Source organism: Oncorhynchus mykiss, chromosome 16 (genome assembly GCF_013265735.2).
Source record: "Oncorhynchus mykiss isolate Arlee chromosome 16, USDA_OmykA_1.1, whole genome shotgun sequence".
NCBI classification, from domain to species: Eukaryota; Metazoa; Chordata; class Actinopteri; order Salmoniformes; family Salmonidae; genus Oncorhynchus; species Oncorhynchus mykiss.
Genome location: NC_048580.1, coordinates 41,154,652 through 41,180,005, shown reverse-complemented (window position 1 = coordinate 41,180,005; position 25,354 = coordinate 41,154,652). Strand labels below are relative to the sequence as shown.

The 25,354-nt window shown below is 41.6% G+C and overlaps 1 protein-coding gene across 2 annotated transcripts in view; it reads left to right on the top strand.

Moving 5' to 3' along the window:
* Window positions 1–1,667: 1,667 nt before the first annotated feature.
* Window positions 1,668–25,354, top strand: part of LOC110491981 (low-density lipoprotein receptor-related protein 1) — a 139,777-nt gene continuing 116,090 nt past the window's right edge. Inside the window, exon 1 of one of the 2 annotated variants that reach the window (XM_036946892.1) lies at window positions 1,668–2,349. In XM_036946892.1, the coding sequence (XP_036802787.1) occupies window positions 2,193–2,349 (157 nt within the window). In that variant the 5' untranslated portion in view covers window positions 1,668–2,192. The remainder of the gene's footprint in view (window positions 2,350–25,354) is intronic. The other variant, XM_036946893.1, reaches the window with a different exon arrangement.

Here is a 25,354-nt window from a genome sequence, read left to right as displayed (position 1 = left end):
GTAGATATTGTTTTTAATAAAGCACTGTGAAGTCAGCTGACATTCATAGATGGATGGGAATCCATATATCAGAAATGATTTGACCATGATGTCAGATTTTATGTCTGAGTCCAGAGTAAATTTTCGAAGAGTACTGTAGTTTTGGTTATGTTTCATTAACTTTGGTGCTTTTGTCTGAAGTCAGTGCAAATGTTTGGGTATTAAAGTTATTGTTCAGCACGTTACACTATTGAGATGAACAGTGGGTGCTCACTCTAAATGATCTGCTATGTCCTTTATCTACCACCAGAGGGGGTTCTCACCTGAGAAATGCACTTGGAGTGGGTCCGAGTCAGAAATGTTCTCTTGAGTTGGATGTCATGGAATAGAAAATTCAACGAACTGTTTAGAAAATAGAACATCCTTCCACTCGCCAACCCCTGGCCGGGATGCATCTCATCTTTCAGTATGGTAACATAGTAGCCTAAGGTTACGATTCTGGAGAGTTCTACCATGCACAATTATCAGAGATTGTGTATAACATAACCTTTAGAGCAGCTGTGTGTCAGTGGTGGGAAAAGCAAAGGACTCAAGTAAAAATGGAAGACCAGCAGCAGAACATTTCATGGATCTTTTATTTCAGCTCTTGAAACATGGGACCAACACTTTACATGTTGCGCTTATATTTTTGTTCAGTGTATGTTACTTTTACTCCATACATTTTCCCTGACACCCAAAGGTACTCGTTACATTTCGAATGCTCAGGCAGGACAGCAATATGGTCTAATACACACACCTATCAATATAACATGTCATCCCTACTGTCGCACAAATTTGTTTTACATCCCTGTAAGTCAGCATTTCTCCTTTGCCAAGATAATCCATCCACCTGACAGGTGTGGTATATCTAGAAGCTGATTAAAAAGCATGATCATTACACAGGTGCACCTTGTGCTGGGGACAATAAAAGGACACTAAAATGTGCAGTTTCGTCACACAACACAATGCAACAGATGTCTCAAATTTGAGGGAGCGTGCAATTGGCATGATGATTGCAGAAATGTCCACCAGACCTGTTGCCGACGCCAATGCCTACTTCTGTCTGTAATAAAGCCCTTTTATGGGGAAAAACTCATTCTGATTGGCTGGGTCTGGCTCCCCAGGCCCACCCAAGGCTGTGCCCCTGCCCAGTCATGTGAAATCCATAGATTAGGGCCTAATGGATTTATTTCAATTGACTGATTTACTTATAAGAACTGTAACTGCTTTTACATTTTTGTTTCGTATATTTTATTTAGGAATATAGAGTAAAAGTTGCGAAAAATATAAATAGTAAAGTACAAATACCCCCCAAAACTACTTAAGTAGCCTAGTACTTCAAAGTATTTCTACTTAGTTACTTCACACGTGCAAAAAGCTCAGGGGAACACTTTTACAATGTTGCAAGACCCAGGTGGCATTCTTAAATTGTATATGTGTTAAAATATTTCTGACCTGTTACTAAAGTAATAGATACATTTGAGAGTGTCCACTTGTTTGCAAGTTGATGCCTATTATTATTTTATGTGTATCAAATGAAAACCGCAGAGCACAACTATTCATGCGCCAACATGGCTGGTGTAGGGTCGCCAGCTTCATGCTTTGAAAAGCGTTGAAATTCGTGAGAAAACCTTTGTTCAGAGGGAGCTTGCTTCGTAGTTTTCGCGATTTCCAAATTAATTTAATTGGTGATGTCATCTGGTTCGAGAGGGCTGTGTGTGTTGGTGCTTCAGAGTCACCATCCAGTCAACGTGTTGTAACCACCAGCAACACAGGCAGTGGAGCTCCCAAATAAAAAGGCGCTTTTAGTTTTTGGTTCAAGGCATGGGATATTTTCAACAATGCTGCAGTGACGGAGATCTGAGGACCTTGAGAACTAGTTGGACGTTTTCTAAAGGAATGTTGAAGCCACATTGTGTTCACAACAGATTTTAATTTGAAAAATAGTGTGTGGGTTTATATGGATTATGCATGCTGAAATGTATATATAAGAAATATACATGACTGTGCATGAGCACAACCCTTAGCTTCAACTAGGCTGTAACAAGCCTCCCCCCCCTGTTTCTGCAGTTTTATCCATACCGCTGACTGTGAAGCTACCTTTGCTATTCGTAGTACGTGGTTGCAGGGCGTAAAGAGAACGGACAATCGCACCGGACCGTTCCGGGGTTCGGATGAGGTGTTTGAATAGATTCTTTGATTTTAGAATTCCATCGACCTTTATATCCATTATTTTCTACAGAAGTGATGCAAATGTGTTAGCAATGAGGTTGTTCTTCGTGGGATTTCTACTCGGTTTGGAGATCCTGTCTCCTACAGGAGCTATTGATGGTAAGTGACATTCTAGTGTTCTAGCCTATGGCTTTGTGAAACTGCATGTCCACTTAGCAACATAGGGCCTATACAGTGTAGGCCTATTCACCACACGGTAGGCTAGCCTATTTGCCTTCATAACACCAATAGGCTTCAGACTCGATGTGATCGATATGAGCCATGGGCTTTTCCTTCTAGCTAAGCTAATCACCCTAGGAGGTGCCATGTTTGTGTGACAGACTAAAGGCGATCTAGCTTGCCCACCTTTTGGCAATTGCTCATTTCATAACCACCTGCTGTAGCCTAGCATACATGCTTCTTTTAGGGTGTTGTTGACATGACAAAGACAACTGCTCGTCCACAGATGTTGAGTTTCATATGGCTTAATTTTGTTGGCTTAAATCAGCGGGGATTCAAAGCGGTGCATGGCTACATTGACTTCAGTGTTGTGCTGCCCGCTACTCTGTTTTACTCCCATTCCCAGATGTAGCCCCACAAATGTTTCAGAATTAATATGCCCTTTGTTCATGTTCTGTTGTTGTCATGCTCATGTAGAAGGTGGTCGTTCAATGTTGTAAGGTCATTCAGCAGGTAGAACAAGGCTATGGTATCTCAGCACATCAGTGAAAGGCCTGCTTTCCCCCAGTTCTAGGTAGGCTAGACCGTCACAGCAGCACACTACCTTGATTCGATAAGTAGGCTACACGGACCCGATCAACATGCCTCTGCTTTTCACCGATTTCTCCGCTGTGGAATCCCCCACATTTGTATCATTTGCAGGTTCTAAACGGTAGCCTTCTATGTGTGAATCGTTTATGGTTCAGAATCGATGGCTGTTGGTCTGGCTGCAACCTGCTCTCAGAGCATTTCGTATTATTCTCTACATAAATCCCATACACACATTTGTGGATCATCCATTTCGTGTGATGTTACGAATTGCAATTTGTATGGTATGTTATGAATGTGCAATTCATGCATTGTTACAAATGAGCAAAACCTACAATATGTTACAAATTCTCAAAACTTATGTTACGAATTCCAATTTGTTGTGATTAATGTTACCTAGGTGGCTAAATCTATCATTAGCTAGTTAGATAAAGTTAGCTAGGTTAAGGTTAGGAGTTAGGTTAACAGTAGGGGAAGGGTTAGCTAAGTAGTTGCAGAGTAGCTAAAAAGTAGTAAGTAGTTGAAAAGTTGTCCGTGATGAGATTTGAACACACGACCGTTATACACCCACGATCCACCCCAACCAACCACCCTCCTTTCGTTTTTGCCTAAATATCTTTTCACAATTGAGTTCCAAATAGCTCTAACGTTGCCCCAGCGTGATTGGAAAAAATAAATAATAATTGAGCCTGTGAGGTCACAGTGCACTCAACTGTTCCAATGTAATTGTTGTGCAACAGGACAGTTAACCCAAGTTTTATTTGAGGCATGTTCCGCCTCCTCATTCATTTACATAGAAGTAGCCCATTTCACTGTAGCAGACAATTTATATTTGAGCCTTTACTGAGTTGGACAAACTTCTCTCTTCAACGAGAGCCCAAGCACTTCCCCAGATCAAGTATGCAGACATTGGCACAGTCTTGTAGAAACCTTTCCCCCTGGCACATGTTCTGTCTGGCACTCGCATTGCTTTCATTGTTGTTTTGCTTACAAACAATAGCTTTCTTTGAACATGTGTGCATTCCTATCAAAGTAAGTGCCTTTATTTTCTGTTCTTATGACAAAATGAGGTGAACGGATGGTTCACTCATCTTTCTTGTAGATTTCCGGAAGGGAACGCAATCCCTTTAACATGCTTACTACAAACAGACCAAACTCATCTTGTCTCCTTATCTTTGGTTGACACGAAAAAACAAACATGGCAGTGCGCACAAACTACCCATCGTCGAAGTACTTCTAACTTTTAGAAAGTGTTTTACAAAGCTATTTCGATCAATGGTGAGCTAGAGTTGGCTAAATATGACCACTTGTGTTATGTCAATATTTCCTCAGTTAGCGCGTGCACTAATGTAGCCCACATTTTTCGGGTTTGGATGATTGTGCTATGCTGTAGCTACTTCTGTGAATGTCTGAACATTGCATCTAAAAAAATAAACTGGTCACATTCAGGACGTAACATTGTAAGATCTGTGTTTGTGCAAAATGTTTCTGTGAAAAAAGTGTGGCCGGCTCAAACGCTGACTGTGGCATCAATCGAAACTGGACGTTCTAAATAAGCGTTCTAATCACACCGGTTTGAGCGTAGAGCTGCAGGGACCACAGTAAAATGAACACACCTGTGTGTTGGTATGTGTCAAAGGGTTAACTTCTATCTTATGTAACCGTACCAAACATAACATCATACACATTTTAGTGTCCCAGATTTACATTTACTACGTTACGTCTACTCTGAGACCAGGCTGCTGTAAACTAAGGATTTTAGCAGTGACCAGGCTACACCTTAGATGGTATAGTTCAAACAGAATCACTGTGTTGATATATACGTTTTCATGTTTGTTTTGAGCTGCAAGCAGTAAAAACAACTGTGTTTGGTTTTTCAGTTGTGATCTTTATACCTAGGTAGGCTGTTGTCGTGACTTGTCCCGACATGCAGCGAATTTTATGTCTGGGGGAGGGGGGGGGGCGACTACATGAATCACAACAGATACTAACATTGATGACAGTCAGGTAGCCTATAGAGAACTGAATTAAATAATGTTGCAATGTATTGCCATCCTAAAATCCTCATGTGCTTCTCAGGGCTGCGTTGGACTCTTCGCTAGTTTGAGAATAATGACTGGCTACAGTGCGTCCTTGCAACAATGATTCTGTCTGTGGCCATGCACTTTCAGAGCTAGAACATTGTAGCCAATGATTTGTAACATCTGGCAATGTCTTGGCAATACAAAGTGTCAAGTAGACCATAATTTGTAGTGTCACTGGCATGGTTAACTTGAATGAAATGGAATGAACCCACTATGCACGGACTGACGCCAATGTCTTTTTTTGGTCCTGTCTGGGCTGGCCATCTTTTTTTTTTTGGTGTGGTATGGACCGGCCTTGATTTCAATGTCCACGGACATAGATTTTTTGGTCTGGACTGGAATAGGGATGTGCATGGTTATGAATATCCGAACGGATGTTATTATTCGAACACTGAGTTGTGTGTGAGTATTCCCTTTTTTTTGTGTGTGTGTAAAACATAGGCCTATTTTTGACACTGAAATGGCTTTTTCTAAATTTAAATAAAAATATCCATGTGACATTGCTATGTACAAGGATACACCATGACATTTGAAATGATTCATTTAATAAAACAACAAACTTTTCAATGTAGTTTTTATGACATGCGCCCCATAAAAATACCAGAAGCCAACTGGTAGCCTTCACATTTGTACCATGTTGATTGCCAATCAAACCGGCAAAGTGGATCAATGTGGAGTGAGAGTTCACTAATGCAATGGGGGGGGAGGGGGGGGGATGATGTAATTTAAAAGCTAGCGAAATGAGAAGAAGTGACAACAGGCAACCAACAGGTAGACTTTTTTGTTTTGTTTTACATCCACATGGTCAAAGGTATGTGGACACCCGTTCAAATGAGTGGATTTGGCCATTTCAGCCACACCCATTGCTGACGGGTGTATAAAATCGAGCATGCGGCCATGCAATCTCCATAGACAAACATTGGCAGTAGAATGGCCCATACTGAAGAGCTCAGTGGCTTTCAACGTGGCACTGTCATAGGATGCCACCTTTCCAACAAGCCAGTTTGTCAAATGTCTGCCCTGCTAGAGCTGCCCCGGTCATCTGTAAGCGCTGTCATTGTGAAGTGGTAATGTCTAGGAGCCACAACTGCTCCACCGCGACGTAGTTAGACACACAAGCTGACTGAACGGGCCCACCGAATGCTGAAATGTTCCATACGCGCACAATTTGTTTAAATCTCTGTTAGTGAGTGTCTCCTTTGCCAAGGTAATCCATCCACCTGACAGGTGTGGCATATCAAGATGCTGATTAAATAGCATGATCATTACACAGGTGCACCTTATGCTGGGGACAATAAAAGGACATTCTAAAATGTGCAGTTTTGTCACACAACACAATGCCACAGATGTCTCAAGTGTTGAGGGAGCGTGCAATTGGCATGCTGACTGCAGGAATGTCCACCAGAGCTGTTGCCAGTGAATTTTGTTAATTTCTCCACCATAAACCGCCTCCAATGTATTTTTAGAGAATTAGGCAGTACGTCCAACTGGTTTCACAACCGCAGACCATGTGTATGGTGATGTGTGTGCACAAAAAAAGAATGAGCATTAAAATGGGCAAAAAAAGCTTTTCTGAAGCAAGAATTTTGCTAGGACTGCCTGTGTGGTCTGAGTCGGTAGGGTAAAACTGAAATCTATCTGTTATTTGCAGAGCGGTTTCGAACTCACTTTATTGGTCAATCAACCAATTTACTGCATGGAGATGTCACCATGGAAAGATTAAACTCCCGTCCATGCAAACCTGCTGATAAGAAGGTCCTGTGTAGATAGTGTTGTCAACCAGCAAATATAAGGAAATGACACTGATCAAATTATTTCACACTTCTACAGTGTTACAATGTTGTACAATATAAAATACAGGCAAAACTGAATTTTGACTACACTGGACCTTTAAAGAATGAACATTCCAGAAACGTTTCAGCCCAGATCTAACAATAAAGCTCCTTATTTATTTTATTTTTGACATATCCTGGGATAGGGACCATTTTTGAGGTTGTGAGCGAGCATAGATAGGTCTACTCTCCCGGGTCTTAGCCTCCCACCTCCCAAGCTCTGGGAAACATCTGGACAGAGTGAGACCATTAATCCACAGTGTATGTGATGTGACTATGGGGGGAGGAGCTGACTCCTCACTCACACAGAGGATAAAAACAAAACAAACGTTACCAGCAGGAATCAAACCAGCTGAAGTATAGACCCTCCTCCCCATGACGTCTGAGTAACATTTTGTTTCCTTTGTTTCCCAACCTTTCTGACTCAATCACCAGTGATGGGAAACATTGGACAGAGCAGTGCAGTACAGAATGGGTAACACTATGTACAGTATGACCAGTGTTGAGAAACAGTGGACCGTAAGGTACAGGAACCTGATCTCGTGCTGTTAGCACAAAGAACCATGTCACAGATGTCCAGATGCAAGACCAGGGTAGGGAAGGGATAAGTGAGTGTGTGTTTGACTGGATGCTGCTATGTTAGAGGCCAGGGAAGAGGAGGGAGGGTGTGTGTGTGTGTGTGTGTGTGTGATGCTGCTATGCTAGAGGGCAGGGGTCAGCCACTTGAGCTGAAACATGTGGATTCATCAGCATCACCACTGGGCTCCGCTGGCTGTCCCCAGCATGATTTAGGGGTTGAGGGGATTGGACAGGCCAAGTTCAGAGGGCAAGGCCATCCCCTGCTCTGTTCTGTTCCAGGACTGTCCTTTCCTAGCTCGATAGTTTATTTATCCGTAGCTGCACATTTGAAACGGCTGGTCTGGATCGTATATCAGCTTTGTTGATCTTTGAGTCAGGATCCTCTAAAAGATGCCAAACCAGAAATTTGGGGTGACCTGGTGATCACATGCATGTGAATGCTGTAAAATTAGCAAATGCAATACCTTTGCAATGCATTAACTAACATGTAATTAAGGGTTAAGATGGTGTGCAGTGTAATGTTCTCATCAGCAAGGATCTGGATCATTTTACCACCACTCTGCTTAGAAGTGATTTAATAACACAGAGCAACTGACCCTCAAATGACTTGTGTTACAGGAATAGATACACATGATGCCTCTGCCTCCTACAAATACAGGTTCAGGATCATTTTAACCCCACTCGATGAACGGCATGACTTGTGACTAAGTGTACAAAACATTGAGAACACCTTCCTGATATTGAATTATACCCCCTTTTGCCCTCAGAACAGCCTCGATTCGTCGGGGCATGGACTCTACAAGGTGTCGAAAGCGTTCCCCAGGGATGGGATGCTGGCCCATGTTTACTCAGTAATGCTTCCCACAGTTGTCTCAAGTTGGCTGGATGTCCTTGGGGTGGTGGACCATCCTTGATACACAAGGGAAACAGTTGAATGTGAAAAACCCAGCAGCATTGCAGTTCTTGACACACTCAAACCGGTGTGCCTGGCACCTACTATCAAACCCTGTTCAAAGGCACTTAAATCCTTTGTCTTGCCCATTCACCCGCTGAATGGCACACACATAATCCATGTCTCAATTGTTTCAAGGCCCCAATAAAATCCATCTTTGAACGGACTCATTCCCTTCATCTACACTGATTTTGAAGTGGATTTAACAAGGGATATCAATAAGGGATCATAGATTTCACCTGGATTCACCTAGTCAGTCATGGAAATGTTTTGTACACTCAATGTATGTTACTGTAAGAGATACTCTGGAGACTCCTTTGTAAAAAAAACTATACAAAATATATTCACGTCACCCAATTTATTGATTAAAACAGACTGTTTAGCAATGAAGGTTTACAGAAGCCTCAGCAGCACTCTGTAGGGTAGCACCATGGTGTAGCCGGAGGACAGCTAGCTTCCGTTTTCCTCTGGGTACGTTGATGTCAATACAAAACCTAGGAGGCTCATGGTTCTCACCCCCTTCCATAGACTTACACATTAATTATCACAACTTCCCGGAGGATGTCCTCCAACTTATCAGAGCTCTTGCAGCATGAACTGACATGTCCACCCAATCAAAAGAGCAGAGAATTAATCTAGTACTGAAATCATAAGCTTCAGCCAGCTAGCACTGCAGTGTATGAAATGTGGTGAGTAATTGACTCAGAGAGGCAATAGTTGAACAGGTTTGAACAAATAAATTTCTTCCAAAATGAAGGAGAAGCAAGATATTTTTATTTTATTTTTTACTTTCAGTTCCACTTACTTAGCTAGCAAATGCAACTAACTAGTTTAGCCTACTCAAACACCCTGCTCAAACAGAGTGATGCTATGTTAGCTAGCTGGTTATGGCTATCCAACACACTACTGGAACTCTTCCTCGTCAAGGTAAGCTTTTGGTTTAACAAATGTATTGCCACTGGGGCTCACCGGTGTAAGTGCGGAACTGCTTACTTGACCATACACTGCAATGCTACTGCTTCATTGTACCCTGTTTACTAATGCGTTAGTTCTATTAGCTATGTTGACTATGAAGTTACTTTAGCTAATATGGTGACAATGATGTAGGCTGTGTGTAGCGGTTAAATGGTTTGACTTGGTCACATACAGCTGATGTGTTGTCCATTTGAAGTCAACAAGTGAGGGGAAAAGGTGAGAGGAGGGGAGAGCATATGTGAGAAGGAATACGACGTGGCTGCTATGAAAGTGAACTTTGTTTACGCGTGATCAGCGGTGTATTCATTCCGCTGATTCTGTTGATGGAAGCAAACTGAACAAAACCGGGATAAACATACCTGAATTTGTTCAATAGAAACTTTCGTTTACAACTGTTGGACTAATGATTACACCCTAGATCGTCTAGATGCAGTCGAGTGTGCAAAGCGGTATTGAATGTGTCACTGTCTGTCACCTCAAATTTTTCTCTCGACCTGTGTGCGCCTACGTTGTAAACTAGAGTTCATAGGCTAGGTTGTAGCAACCTCATGGTTGTTATAGGGAAAATTTGAGTATCATGTAGTAGCCTAAGCCTATCGACATTACATTGAACTGGGTGAATGGAATATGAATGACAGTCATCCAACATGCTATAATAGAAATAAAGGCCATGCTCATAAAAAAATATATATCTTCCTCCCTCATCAAAAACTGCACCGACTGCCACGGCTGTATGTTACCATTACAGATAATGTGCACATGTTACCTCCTACATATCAAGCCTCCCACAAATCTACCTGTCTTGCTTCCAAGTACATTTCTATGCCCCTATGATACTGAGCAGACTTACGTGACCACAACAAAGGTACGGCTGAGCTGAACTGTGGAGATGGGTCAGGAGGTGAAGTGTGAATTCCAGAGGAGACTCTGTTTACCTGACCCTTTTTAAAGGGACATTTCCACTTAACATCCTATTATCTCCAGGATCATACTAGTGTCTAGTAAAAAAAATAGAACAACAAAGGGTCCTAAGTAAATGACCCCCTATGATCATCAGGGGTCATTTTCTTTTGGACCTTTGTCTGTGGGTCTGGAGGGGAAGAGAGGATGAATTCCAGAACCTGGGGCCTGGTTCTAACCCTAATATGCTGACCACATCGGTCGCGGTGCGTGCGCGAGCGTTGCAAAACAACTGGGCGTGGCGTAACCGTCGGGAACACTCAGAGCCTCCGCTGGAAACATCTGCCAGGAACATTCTAGAACATCCTGGCCTAACATAGCTGAAGCTATGTCCGCTATAGCGCACTCTCAGGTGGCACACCAAATTCTATCATTTTATTTTTTGTTCTGTAATGAGATTTGTGAAAAAGCCATGTATCTTAGTTATGTAAAAGGGGGTGGGAAATGGAGCAGTGTCTTTTGGAATTAAGATGCAAACAGGTCTCCCATGTTTTTAGCCTTTGAATAGACTGTAGTAAATGCAGGGTTATGGTGGTGGGTGTCTACTAATACTTCCTAGCGGGAGACAATGCAGGTTTAACCTAAACCGAAATAACAATGTGGCAATAGTGGGAGCCTTCACAATAACTGTATCAAATCCATTTTTCTTTCCTCCCTCTTCCTGTAAAGCATCGTAGATTTAGCCTGAGCACAGACTGGAGGCTAGAGGCAGGATGCGTCCCAAATGGCATCCTACTCCCTATATATGACCAGGCCCCATAGGGAAATAGGGTGCCATTAGAGACGCATGCACAGATTAGCATGAATGGTTCAGTGTGGTTTCTCCCTGTACGAAGGCGTGAGGCTCGCTAGATGAAAGAGTGTTTGTTGATGGTGAATAGCAGGGGTGTGTTGTAATTGGTGTTTTCTGCATTTAGCTCCCATAAGACCCTGAAAGGAGCAGATTGGTTTATTGAACATAATGGGGGGAGGGGGGGGGGGGGGGGGGGGCGTGTGGGTGTTGATGTAGATGGAGAACAAGGAAGATGCCTTGGATTTCTCTTTAGGTTATAGAAACGATAGGCCCTTTCACACAGCATTGTTCTTAGCCCAAGGCTATGACTGACATTGGGCTAGCTTAGCCTGTGTTCACACAACCAGAGCTACCTGAAACCAAATGTCACGTTTTATGGAGTAGAATATTCAAATTAGGTAACAGTGTAATAACTCTGTGATTGGCTAGCCCCGAAAAATCGGTGCTAACCCAGTTTAGAATGTGCAGGTGTAAACACTCGCTTAGTCCCAGGTTTAAATAACCCTTAATCCAATGCTTATGTATTTTCCATGCTTTTCACACAAGGGGCTCTATTTGTCGGCTGGCTTTAAGGCGGCGCTAGTGTCAAACGCACGTTAGTTAAACATTTCGTCATGTAAAAACTGGGTCACTGGCATTTTCCAGCCCTAACGCCAGTTTTGGCAATTTACCTGTCTAACATTAGCATGTTTGCGGTGGAAATATGAGGTGTGTCATTTAAAACAATGACCCAAAGGGCTAATTTCAGGCAGCGCTTGGTGGGGATATTTAAGACCAACCAACAACTGGTTTTAGCTGTGACGCACACTGCCCATGGTGCCTGTCTTCTTAGGATTTAGAAACTTCGTTTTTTCCTCCGTTTTAGTTGACAAAAATCCAAGCATGGCCTCTTCTCTCAATAAAGGCTGTTTTGATTTTTGTCCTGCCCAATGTACAGTAATCAAGTAAAACCGTCGATAAAGTTCGTGAGACGGCTTGGAAATCAATCTTCATCACCAAAGCTTTATTCAAATATCAAGTTTGAGAGGCGCAAAACAGTGAGTTGACGTAACCTTTTTATCTATGTATTGTAGGCAGGCCAACATTATTTTAGCCATGCTTTGGAGGGGCATAAAACCCCCTCCTTGATGGACGCTACATGTATCCATGCCCATCATGAAGCGAGATGATAACCCCGGTGAACCTCGTATTTAGATATGGTTTTCTTGTAACAATTTTGTTTTCCGTTTTCATATTTTTTTTAAACCCAAGCCCTCCGTAGACTACCCTTACCATAGGCCTATGATAACGAAGGCTGTTTCAACCACAATGCGTTGTCTTTTTTTTATGCTGGTGATTTTTGTCATTACGTTTTACATCTATTTATTGTTGTTGGAATTTAATGGTTGCAATTTATTAAAACCAAACTTATTTCGAATTATTCACTGTCCTGATTTAATGGTGAGAATGTCCGTGAGAATGTCCGTGGCACGCATGCAAAGCAACTTCAGGAGAAGTGTGAATGTGATCTGTAAGATGGGTTCGATGTGTATATTAAACATATTTGGGCGCAGTGTAACGGTCAGTGAACATTCTCCCTTTCTCTTCATATTGGATCTTTTGTCCAGCTGTTGTGAAAAGTTTTGGATATGCGTAAAACCCTTCATAGTCGGCGTTGTTTTAATATTATATGCCCACAGGAAGCAATTATGGTGCCGGTAAGTGTATTCAGACAGCCTATTTAAAACACGTTTTGATTAGAATTATTCGCTGTCTTTTTAGGCCTTATCAATAATGAATTTTAATCTTGCTCATGGACAACATTTAGCATGACCATGCTCAGCCATAATGCAATTTACTGTAGGCCTAGCCCCTATATCAGGGTGAATGCTACAGTATGCATATTTCCACATTGAAGCCATGCAATTACTCAGAACAATGTGGACTACCAACAGGTTCAAGTTAACATATTTAGCAATGATGGGATAGTCTACATGTTTGTTTCTGTAAGCTGTTTAACAAACTATAATGGACTAACACGTGGATGTCAATTTAATTCAGAGGGGTTGGGTTAAATGCGGAAGACACATTTCAGTCGAATACAATCCGTTCGACAACTGGCTAGGTCTTTCCCTTTCCCTAACGTTGGATTTGGATTTGATTATATAAAAACCCGTAAATACACAACCTAAAGCAAACACGTATTTAACCATGGAGCACAGTCTGCCTTGCCAGAGGGTCCAAGCCTCGACACACCCGCAACTTGTGTATTCATCAAAACACAGCCCTTTTCACGCCAATGCCAGCAACTGCGCCAATAATTGTGCTTGTGAAAATATCTAAACTATTTGACACCCCCCCGAACCTATAACGCCGGAGCTTAGATTGACCATTGCTCTAGGTTTGTTCAAATGGAGCCCAAGGAGTAAACCTAGCTCTTCAAATGTCGCAACTGGTTGCAACGTTTGCCTGACATCCGACGCAAACGTGTGAATCCTGGCTTTGTGACTAAAGATTTGTTGTTTTTCTATCTCCTGAATGGTGAACTTTTCACCTGAAGCCTGGGGATGACCAGTGAGGCTCAGCGAGGCAGAACGGCTGTTACACTGAGCACTCTTCCAGTCTTAAAGTCTTGGTTCCACCTCCAGAAACACATTGGCTATTCCAAGGCTGTTCCATGGCTGTGTGTGTTTTGCGCTCGACTGGAGAATCGATTGGGGCCTCCTGTTCAATCTCCTCCACTCTGCTGCCTGCTTTCACACCTGGCCAGGAGGAGAGAGGAGAGCGAGAAGAGAGGCAACTGATGTGTGGTGATAAGATTCCAATTTCATGGACTACTGCCATGTGTCAGACTTGTCTGCTTCTGTTAGTCACAGCTATTGAACTCAGATTCCCATGCGTCCTAAATGGCACCCTGTCCTCTGTCTAGTGCACTACTTTTGACCAGATCCCTCTGGTGAATAGTGAATATGGTGCCATTTGGGACGCAACCACAGCCATTGGCTTGATTGGCTCTGCATATGGCATACATTAGGATGAGAATGAACCACTCTCCCGGTACTGAGGTCTTTGAGGAGGTGGTGGGCCGTATGGACTTCACACAGTTGCTCAGCTTTTTCTTTAGTTATCCTTGACTGGGCGTTTTGTTTGACTTGTTTGCTCAGCAAAGGCTACACTGTCCGTGACAACTTGATCACTTTGTCAGCCTTGTGTCACCAAGAAAGTCTTTGACCACTAACCACAAACTGGTTAAATCAATGTTGTTTCAACGCAATTTGTCAACGCATTGTGATGTGTAAAATACATTGTAAACTGTTGTTTTGAGGGTAAAGTTTCCACCACAGGATTATTCAATCCTGGGGACCAATTTTCAACATAGATAAACCTTGTATAAATGTTGATTTTGTACCTTTGAAACAACGTCAGATCTTCAACGTAATATATAGGCTGGATAGCACGTCCTACTGGAGAGTTTCCATCTACAGCGACCCCTTCAGTCTCCCAGCCATGCTTCGCTTTAATATTTGTCACTGACTATTACCAATGTACTATCGTGAGAAGGATTGGTTGATAAATCTCCACTGAATAGATTCACCGTTGCTATCGAAGTCATTCCAAAGGGTAGGTTCAACAGAGCAAACAAATCATATACATTATCAATGTTGCTATTTAGCAGTGGTGGAAAAAGTACCCAGTTGTCATACTTGACTAAAAGCAAAGATACTTTTATAGAAAAGGACAAGTCACCCAGTAAAATACTACTTGAATCTCTCGCTCTCGCTCTATCTGATCAAAAGTAAATATACCAAAGTTATAAATAATTTCAAATTCTTTATATTAAGCAATCATTTTCTTGTTATTTTAATGTATGGATAGCCAGTGGCACACTCCAACACTCATACTAAACATACAAGCTTTGTTTGTAGATTGTGAGTCAGCCAGATCAGAGGCAGATACCAGGGATATTCTCTTGTTAATGTGTGAATTGGACCATTTTCCTGTCCTGCTAAGCATTCTAAATGTGACAAGTACTTCAAGGAAAATGTATGGAGTAAAAAGTATATTATTTTCTTTAGGAATATAGTGATGTAAAAGTTGTCAAATATAACGATTTAAGGTACAGATACCCATAAAAGCTACTTAAGTTGTACTTATTTTTTACTTAAGTACTTCATACCACTGCTATTTATGCCTATTGTATATAGAATTTGGGAAGTCATCAACAGCTATTGTTTAAATTCAACCCAAAATAGACAGTATATAGAATCTACAAGTTAATAATAAATGTGTTGGATTCACGTCTCCATCTCAACCCAAAATAAAAGTTGAATAATAGGATTAAATCAAACTGTATTCAAAGTGCATTTTAAATGGTTGAAATCGCAGTGATAAGTAGGGATGCACAATATATCGGTGAACATATCGGAATCGGACGATAATAGCTAAAAATGCCAACATCGGTATCGGGCGATGTCTAATTTAACACCGAGGTGCAAAACCATTGTTAAAGCTGACGTGCATACCTATATAACGTTGGTACATGACGTAATGACACCACGTAAAATGTTGCGCTATACGTGCAACACAGCATTCCTAAACTAGCCCACAATGTCTGCTGTGTGGATCGAGCAGTCAACAAGTCGAGTAGTAATTTGAAAGAGTAACAACATTTCAGTGAGACAACTCAAAGGCGAAATACATTAAAGCCATATAATGGATTTCATTGCCCTTGACAATCAACTGTTCTCTGTCGTGGGTGATGTTGGCTTTCGCCGACTGGTCGAGCACCGGTACACACTACCAAGTGCATTATTTTTCAGATGTTGCCCTCCCGTTGTTACGCAGTAATAGTGTCACTGCTATTAGCTCTACAACATACATACTATGGCGTGCCGTTTGGGTCTTTGTGTCAAAAAAGATACAGTAGCACTGTCAAAGCTGTACAAAAAAGTCTGCAAATACCGGCCACTAACAATGTGTTTACAATACCGAATTGGTAATAAAGCATAATTTGTTTGTTTGTTTGTTCTGGGGTAGCTAGCTTTAGCTTGGTACCTAGCTAGCACCAATACAACCAACTTGAAAATAATGACCAGTAGAAACTGCAGTCATTTTCATTATTCTTAGTAATGATTTAGGAATCCTTGTGAGTAAGTATTAGATAGGTTGTTCGCAAATTGAAATTAAATTTCGGTCCATGAAAATAAATAGCTAGCCAGCTACTTAACCCTGTTGCCCAAAGCTAAAGTTATAAGCAGCCAGCTAGCTTCATCTGGCTAGTCCGGCTCGACCGGACCGGGTTAGGTGTTGTGAAGCTCGCCGCAATAAAGATTAGGCACAATAGTGGAATTTGTGGTTTGCCTTAAAAATGAAAGTATGTCATTGACAGTGATGCAAATTAATACATAGTAGAATTTTGCCATACTTTTATTTTGAAGCCTAACCGCAAAGTCACTATTGTGGCTAGCTTCACATAGATGGGACCGACCACCATTAATCAAATAAGAACGGTCTTATAAATTATTTTAGATGATGACACCTAGCTATTTCGTTAGCTAGCTAACTATAGCTACTGAAACAGATTGTCATTTTGCAATGTTTATGGGGAAGAACATTGTTTCCATCCATGAGCTAGCTAGTTTAAAAAAAAATGACCAGCACTGTAGGTACGCGCGATAACTTTACCAGCATCATAGCATACGTATCGATGAATCGTAGTGATAGTGTAATGTGTAATAACTACTTAATAATTTAACGTGTTCATACATTTTTTTATGTGATGTGCAGTCTTTCAGGTCCTGACTGGTCAAAAAGCTTATTTGACACGTTAAATAGTATATTTTTTGACACGCAAAGACGCAAACGGCGTTCCATAGAAATCCTGGTTGAGAATGAAATGACTGAAGAAATGAACAACGAAACAGCACAGCAAGTAAGTGAAAGAAATAGGTTTTGATTATGTTTTACTGGTAATGGTGACATACGTAAATGCTAACAAAATAACTTTTTGGTGTGTGTGACCATTTTTTAACTAGGCAAGTCAGTTAAGAACAAATGCTTATTTACAATGACGGCCTACCCAGGCCAAACCCGGACAGTGCTGGGCCAATTGTGCGCGGCCCTATGGGACTCCCAATTGCGGCCGGATGTGATACAGCCTGGATTCGAACTAGGGACTGTAGTGACGCCTCTTGCAGTGCCTTAGACCGATGCGTGTGTGTGTGTGTTAACTATTTAACTGTACCAGAATGCTTAAAAGGACTCTAAAATGTAAAATATCTGTTATCGGCATCAGTTTTTTGTCAAGGAATATATTGGATATCCGTATAGGCCAAAAATGTAATCGGTGCATCACTACTGATAACACATTTAGGTGACAACTAAACCAAAAATCAGACAGATTTTCCTTTGGAATTGGGTTGTGCTTTTAGATGGTTTGAAAGCATATAGTGATAACACATTGGGAATTCAACTTTTGGCTGTCTTTTTGAGTGGGTGAAAATGGGTTGCAAATCTCATTGATCAACGTATCTACCAAATATGACCCGATTCGCATTGCAGCTCATTAATGCATTATCTGTAAAGAGAGCTCTCTTCTCCACAATCAACAATCTACTACCTAACGACTCACTCCTCACTGCTTCAGCTGACTTCTGTGCTCAGTATCCGGGATCTCATTTATCTACCATGCGTACATAGAGCTTGTAGGATTTGCGTGTGCAACAGATCATTGGGATTTATCAAACTGTCACACGCAACATATGTTTTCATTGATAAATCCGAGACATACTGTATTTGTGCGCTCGTGAACGAGCGTTACAACCCCGCGGTTACAACCCCCAACTTTTTGTGGAAACAGAAACCCCCTAATTTGCTGTATAATTTGGAGACGTTGGAACTGGGCCTTGACAGTTTCTAAAGGAAAGCACAATGGCAAATGTGCTCACATTTGTTCTGTAGAGGTTTGGGCAGAATGTTTTAATCTTTTACAGTGCGCATTCTGCAAGATGAATTGTCTATTCAAACAATTTTTAAAAGTGAATGCGACCGCCCACACTTCCAAAAGACGAATTGTCGTTCAATATTTTGTTCATCAATACATGATTGTTTCTACTGCCTTGTTATAGGCTCTGAGATGAAAGTCTAGAATGTCATGCTCCTATCGCACAGCAATACTGTAGCCTACCCATACTGTGAAATATTTGAAGTAGGCTACTGGTTTATTTACTTCCGAGCATGCTTGGCTATTGAATGAGTAATGGATAAATGGTAGCAATCCTTTCTTCCCTCTCTGCCTTGTCCCATGTTGCTGCTGCATTCATCTCTGGTCTACTCACCAAAGCCTTAACCTGCTCACTTGATCCTATGCCCACCACCCTAGTCAAGACCTGTCTTGTGCTTTCTCCCCTCATGGTTGACATTGTCAATGTGTCCCATGTGTTGTCAATGTGTCAATGTGTCCCGTGTCCCAATGTGCGCGATCACATTTTGGTAAAAAAAAAAAAAAATAAAAAAAAAACAAGGACTTGACCCAGCTAACCTTAACAGCTACCAACCCATGTCCAACCTTACATTTGTGGCTAAAGTCATTGCGCATGCTGTAGCTTCCCAACTCCAGCAGCACATGGACTTCTCATGACCTCTTTGAGCATCTTCAATCAGGCTTTAGGGCCAATCACAGCACAGAAACGGCTCTGGTCAAAGTGGTTAATGATCTATTACTAGCGGCTGCCTGGCAATCTCATCCTCCTCATCCTACTGGACTTACCAGTTGCCTTTTGACACTGTTTGCCATTCCATCCTCAAAAGGATGGAGAGGCCTCTGGGAATCACCAAAACAGCCCTGGCCCGGTTCAGGTCCTACCTGTCGGACAGCCCTGGTCCGGTTCAGGTCCTACCTGTCGGACAGGCAGCAGTTTGTGACCCTGGGGCACTTCAAATCCACCCGTGCTCTTGTCCGCCAGAGGTCCCCCAAGGCTTAGTCCCAGGGGATTCTCCACTGTTACACTGATGACACACATGTTCACTCCAGCTGTCTAAAATAAATACAATCATGAATGAGCTTCAGAAAGCTGGTGGTCACCAAGATGTCTCCTGAAGAAGGTGGAGCAGTTTGACTTTATCATTGACCACTGCACTCTGTCCTGTCTCTCTGAAGAATCTGGGGGTCATCCTCAATTCCACACTCTCCTTTGATACGTACATTAAAACATCACAAAATCTGCCTTTTTCCATCTGTAGAACATCGCCGGACTCCGCCCGTCCCTTACCGACTCAGTTGGTGAAACCCTTCTACGTGCCTTCATTACCTCAAGCCTGAACTATTGCAATGCTCAGCTCCCTCAACGAACTTCAGCATATCCAAAACAGCTCTGAGACTCCTCAACCACACCAAGCCCCGGGAGCACATTACCCCACACTCCTATATGGCTTGGCTGACTTCTGTCTCTCTGTCATGCTACACATCTACATCTACCCCCACCCTCAGCCTTCCAGCCTCTGACTCTGCGAATCTGACCCCATCCAAACCTTCAAAAACAATCTTAAAACTCCCCATTTCCGACTAGGATTCAGCCTATAGTTTGAAACCTTGGTCTAGCTCTCTTTTTCTTCTTCTTTTAATCTGCCAATTCCGAATCGTCTTCATTTTAACTGCCTTGATAACCTTGTTTTTTTGTTGTTGTGTGTATTATTGAGCTTGCAATTTTTTTGGGGTGTCATTTTATTGTTGTCATATTTATATTCACAATTTTAGTCCTTACTCTGTAAGTGCCCTTGGGTATTTTTGAAAGGCGCAAATAATTATTTATCGTTCATTCTTGCCTATTATTGAGCCAGACACACACACACACACACTAGCAGAGATCCGGTGAAATCATTAAACCTCATTAAACCTTGAATACAGTGGGAATCCTTTGAACTGAAATAAGTTGTCTTGTTTCGTCAAACATTTTCATACGATGTTTACTATATAGCTTAATTCCTCCCCCAGTCTTTGTTTTCTGTCTTGGTTTCAGAAGTAAAGAGTAAGCCATGCATTGAGTTTTATTTTATTTTATGGCTTTCGTAGAGCTGCAATGAATGAAGGCCTCAGTCAATTTGTGGTCCAGCGTTGATTCATTTTGTGGCTCCCATGTTCTGTTTTTTTTTACCAGCTGAATCTGTGGAAGGCAGTGTAGTGAGGTGTAGCCTGCCGCACATTCACCGTCAGAGAGCAGAGGCTGCTGGAGAGAGTGAGTTGACAGCAACTCGTAATCGCTATAGGCTCCTCTCTATGTCTATCAACCCCCCCCCCCCCACCCCTCCCTCCCCCTATGTGACAGCGTGCAGCAGCTCATCATGTTACGTCAGAGTTCAGCCCCAGACCCCTTTGTTGTGCTTATGGTACAAAAAGGGAGGGGAGCCAGCTAGGGTACGAGATGACTGCCTGGCTCTCACAGTTCAGCTGTTGTATGCATGTTTAACCACTTAGAAAATGACTTGGGGATTAGAATGGGCTTCAATGACCCATGGATATTGTGTGAGAACAGTAAGCTGGTTAATGCTTAAAGTAAGCTGCAGTCAAACTGCATGGCCAGTTGCTCCTTTAGCACAAAGCTAAATGGCTGTTCCTGTTGGATGGGCACTGCACAGAGCCTCCATTGAATAAGTTGGGACCGAGGTTGGTGTGTGTGTGTGTGTGTGTGTAATAATAATTTGACGGGTGCTTATATTTGTCCTATTTCACACGTGTACAAGTGGGTATTAATACACTTGTGAATTGGATTTATTTTTTATTTGTTTTGCATAGCCCAACTCTCCCCAACTCTCCTCGGAGGGTGGGGTCACAGCCATTATCAACGGCAAACCTGGAGCAATTACGGTTAAGTGCCTTGTTCACGGGCACATTGGCAGACTTTTCACCTTGTCGGCGCCGGGTTTCGAACTATCGACCTTTCAAACTAGCTAATCCTATGCTCTAACCACTAGGTTACCTGTGTGCCCTGTGTGTCTGAGCTTCTCAATTAAAATGCCTACCTGGCAGAATGATATCAGGATTATTTGCATAAATTCAGTGGCCATTTGTTTTGCAAACCCTGCAATCACATGAGTGCTACAGTTACAGTTACAGCTGGTGCGCACTTTAATTAAAGGGTATCTACACCCCAAAATCAATTTCTTTTAGATTATTCCCAGACCTCAAGTGGTCTACTAGTGTGTTTTAGGCATTGTTGTGGACTTGGAACATCCATTTTATAAATTTTATTTCTGTTAAAAAAGTGTGATTTTTATGAGAGAAACCCTGAACCAATTGGGGAAAAACGAAAACCCCGAAAAACAAAATGGAAATGGAGAAAAAACTAAACGGAATCAGATTAAAAATACAACAGATTTTATAGGGCCCTACCATTGTTCCCTTCCACTCTACATTGTTGCTCCATACCTGTGTTGTAACACTGCAACTTTTACACGAACACAGAGATAATGTTACTACACAGGTATAACAGCAGCTTTATATAAACTGTTAAAGTAACTGTCCCGTGAGAATCTCACTTTATAAAAGATCATATTCTCATACCCAAATAATGTTGACTCGTCATATAATCATATATGGGCCAAAGCATAAATTGGAGGAAAAACACTTCGAAAACACCACCTCAAACTTGATTTTCAAACGGGCCGTTTCAGAAATGCTTGCCATTTCCTCAAAGGATGATGTCATCCTCCTGAGGAGGATGAGCTGGCCAATCAGCAGTCTACCAGTCCACCATTCCAAAACAAATAAGCTGCTTTTAACATACTTAATTACATTTTTTGGGGAAGGAAAACAATTTATTTAACTAATATTATAAATAAATTATAGGTCAGATTTCATAGAAATCTGGAAACAAACTAGACAGTTTAACAAATATTTTATTTGGCACACATCGATCTATAACATCCCATTGTTTTAACTAACTACCTCCTTAAATCTCTTGCACAATTTCTTTTTGTGCCAAGTCCCACTGTATATTTAATGAACCACAGAAACTCCAGCAATAACAACTAGCTTCTCTGCCCTCTTTCTCTTCATTCTTTCTTATGGTCCTAGTTTGGTTTTAATTGTTGCTTTCAAAGCGGGGGGATTCTTGCTTTGAAATATTGCTGTTAAACTGAGCAACAAAGAAATGATTTCAAATTGACCTCCAGGGTGTCATTACATACTAGTGGTTGGTTTGCTTTTTCGGTTTTTGGAGCTGTGTTGAACTCTGTGGAAGTTCCAAATTCCATATAACAGAAAGCGAGGTGGGTTGGAGAGAATGAATATGTGATGGGAAACAGCCCTGGTTTAACTCTCTTTCCCGCAGAGCCCTCCACCTCTCTGTCACCCCTAATATATATTAATATATATATATATATACTAATATATATTAGGGGTGACACACACACTACCGTTCACTTAGAAATGGCCTTTTCTCCCAATTTTTAAAATAACATCAAATTGATCAGAAATACAGTGTAGACATTGTTAACCTTGTAAATGACTATTGTAGCTGGTAACGGCTGATTTTTAATGGAATATCTGCATAGGCATGGGGAGGCCCATTATCAGCAACCATCACTTCCGTGTTCCAATGGCACATTGTTAGCTAATCCAAGTTTATCATTTAAAAAAAAGGCTTTTGCAATTGTGTTAGCGCAGCTAAAAACTGTTGTTCTGATTTCTAAAGAAGCAATAAAACTGGCCTTTAGACTAGTTGAGGACCTGGAGCATCAGCATTTGTGGGTTCGATTACAGGCTCAGTGGCCAGAAACAATGACCTTTCTTCTGAAACTCGTCAGTCTATTCTTGTTCTGGCTCTAACCAGGGTTATCTTCTGTGTACCACCCCTGCCGTGTCACAACACAACTGTTAAGATGGCACACCTGTTAATTGAAATGCATTCTAGGCGTCTACCTCAAAGCTGGTTGAGAGAAAGCCAAGAGTGTGCAAAGCTGTCATCAAGGCAAAGGGTGGCTATTTGAAGAATCTAAAATGTATTTTGGCTTAACACTTTTCTTGGTTACTAGATTATTCCATGTGTTATTTCATAGTTTTGATGTTTTCACAATTATTCTACAATGTAGAAAATAGTCAAAATAAAGAAAAACCCTTAAATGAGTAGGTGTGTCCAAACTTGACTGTGTGTGTGTGTGTATGACTCATACATTTTATTCCATTCATTTCAGATTCCCATTTGGGCTCTTACCTTTTTAACAGCATGTAATATAATCCAATCACTATCGCCAGGCCCGGGGAAACGACCCACTGGGGAATGGGAAGGATGAAAGGCTGCTGTTCCACTTTGGTTAGTTCAGTGCTAGAACATGTGGAAGTGTTTTTAACATTTTGAGTGTACTCAGTTAGTAAACCTTTGTGCTGTCTGTTGTGTTCTGTACAGATAGGGACTGTGCTCGACTTGGACTGAAATAGGTTCCGGTACTCATTTTGGGTGCCGGTACTGTTTTATATTTAGGTGCAGGACCCTACACATGCGAGAACCCTACACATGAAATCAATTAAAAGGTGCTGGAATGTGCTATGAGGGTCTGGTTTTGATTTGTTGGGATGGAGGGATGGGCGTATTGAGGGAGACATGGCCAGGGATGGCAGGATGAGGGAGGGAGTTAAAGTGGGCCCGTAATTTGGTGTCCCCCAGCTGGGCTTGGTGTCTGGAGGCCTCTGTCATATGCCTGCCTGCTCTGCTCATTAAATAGTGGTGACACGGAACAACTCCCACTCTACTGTCCCATACTCTGCTGTGGTCTCTTTCTGGCATTTTATGCTGTCTCCAGTTTGTTTATTTTCTGTCGCTCTGGCACTCTCTCTCTCTTGTTCTCTACCTCTTCTTTATCACCACACACACACTCACCACACACACACACACACACACACACACACACACACACACACACACACACACACACACTGTGATCTGAGCAACGACGCTGACTAGTTTCGTCTCATCCTGCCCTCTGCCACCTCATTGACATTCACCAGCAGAGTGTGACGAGAATAACTTTTATCTGTGCTGAATTGGTAATTGCCTCAAATGTACCTTATGCATATAAATGTATGTAAAATAAATACAGCACTGACAAACCACGACATCAATGAATTGTTAGGCCTCGTTAACATCCTACTCATAAGGCATTTGAGCGTGCTTGCTGATCTAGGATCAGTTTAACATTTTAGATCATAATAAATATAGCTATATGGACATTGGGAACCTGATCCTAGATCACCACTCCTACTCTGAGATGCTTGAATGTGTGAGTGAATACAGGACAGGGTACCTCCTCCAGACTGGCTAGTAACACGGATACAGACATACAGTAGCTTCCTGTGACCTCCTCAGACAGCTGTGTGAAAAGGCTTTCACCTCTCAGGTATTTCTTGAGCAAATATTATGACAAATCATACAAAGTGGGCCAGACTAACTGAGCGCATTCCTCAGCTTCTAATGGGTATTGAGAGAGGAACTCTGCTTTTATATTTAATGCTGATTTACAATAGAACTCTCTCTCGCCTCTCTCGTCTCTCTGTACAAAGCCTCCATATACAGTAGGCCTGTAGAGATATTGTTATTTTTGTCTGATAACCAACATTGACTTATGGAAGGAATAAGGGTTTATAAGTAGTTTATACTATTAGTTCTAGGTTTATTTGAGGTTCATAAATCAGTAGTAAATAAGAAATACGAGTGCAGCAACATCTGCTATGTTTATTAGAGCGTTCACCTCAAATCCAATTTTATTGGTCACGTACGCATATGTTGCAGATGTTATTGCGGATGTAGCGAAATGCTTGTGTTCCTAGCTCCAACAGTGCAGTAGTATCTAACAATACACACATCTCAAAGTAAAATAATGGAATTAAGAAATCTATCATTATTAAGATGAGCAATGTCAGAGTGGCATTGACTAAAATACAGTAGAATAAAATACAGTAATATACACTACAGTCAAAGTTCGGGGTCACTTTGAAATGTCCTTGTTTTTGAAAGAAGATCACCTTTTTGTCCGTTTTAAAATAACATCAATTTGATCAGAAATACAGTATAGACATTGTTCATGTTGTAAATGACTATTGTAGCTGGAAACGGCAGAATTTTGTATTTTTTTAAAAATATATACATATTTTAATGGAATATCTACATAGGCGTACAGAGGCCCATTATCAGCAACCATCACTCCTGTGTTC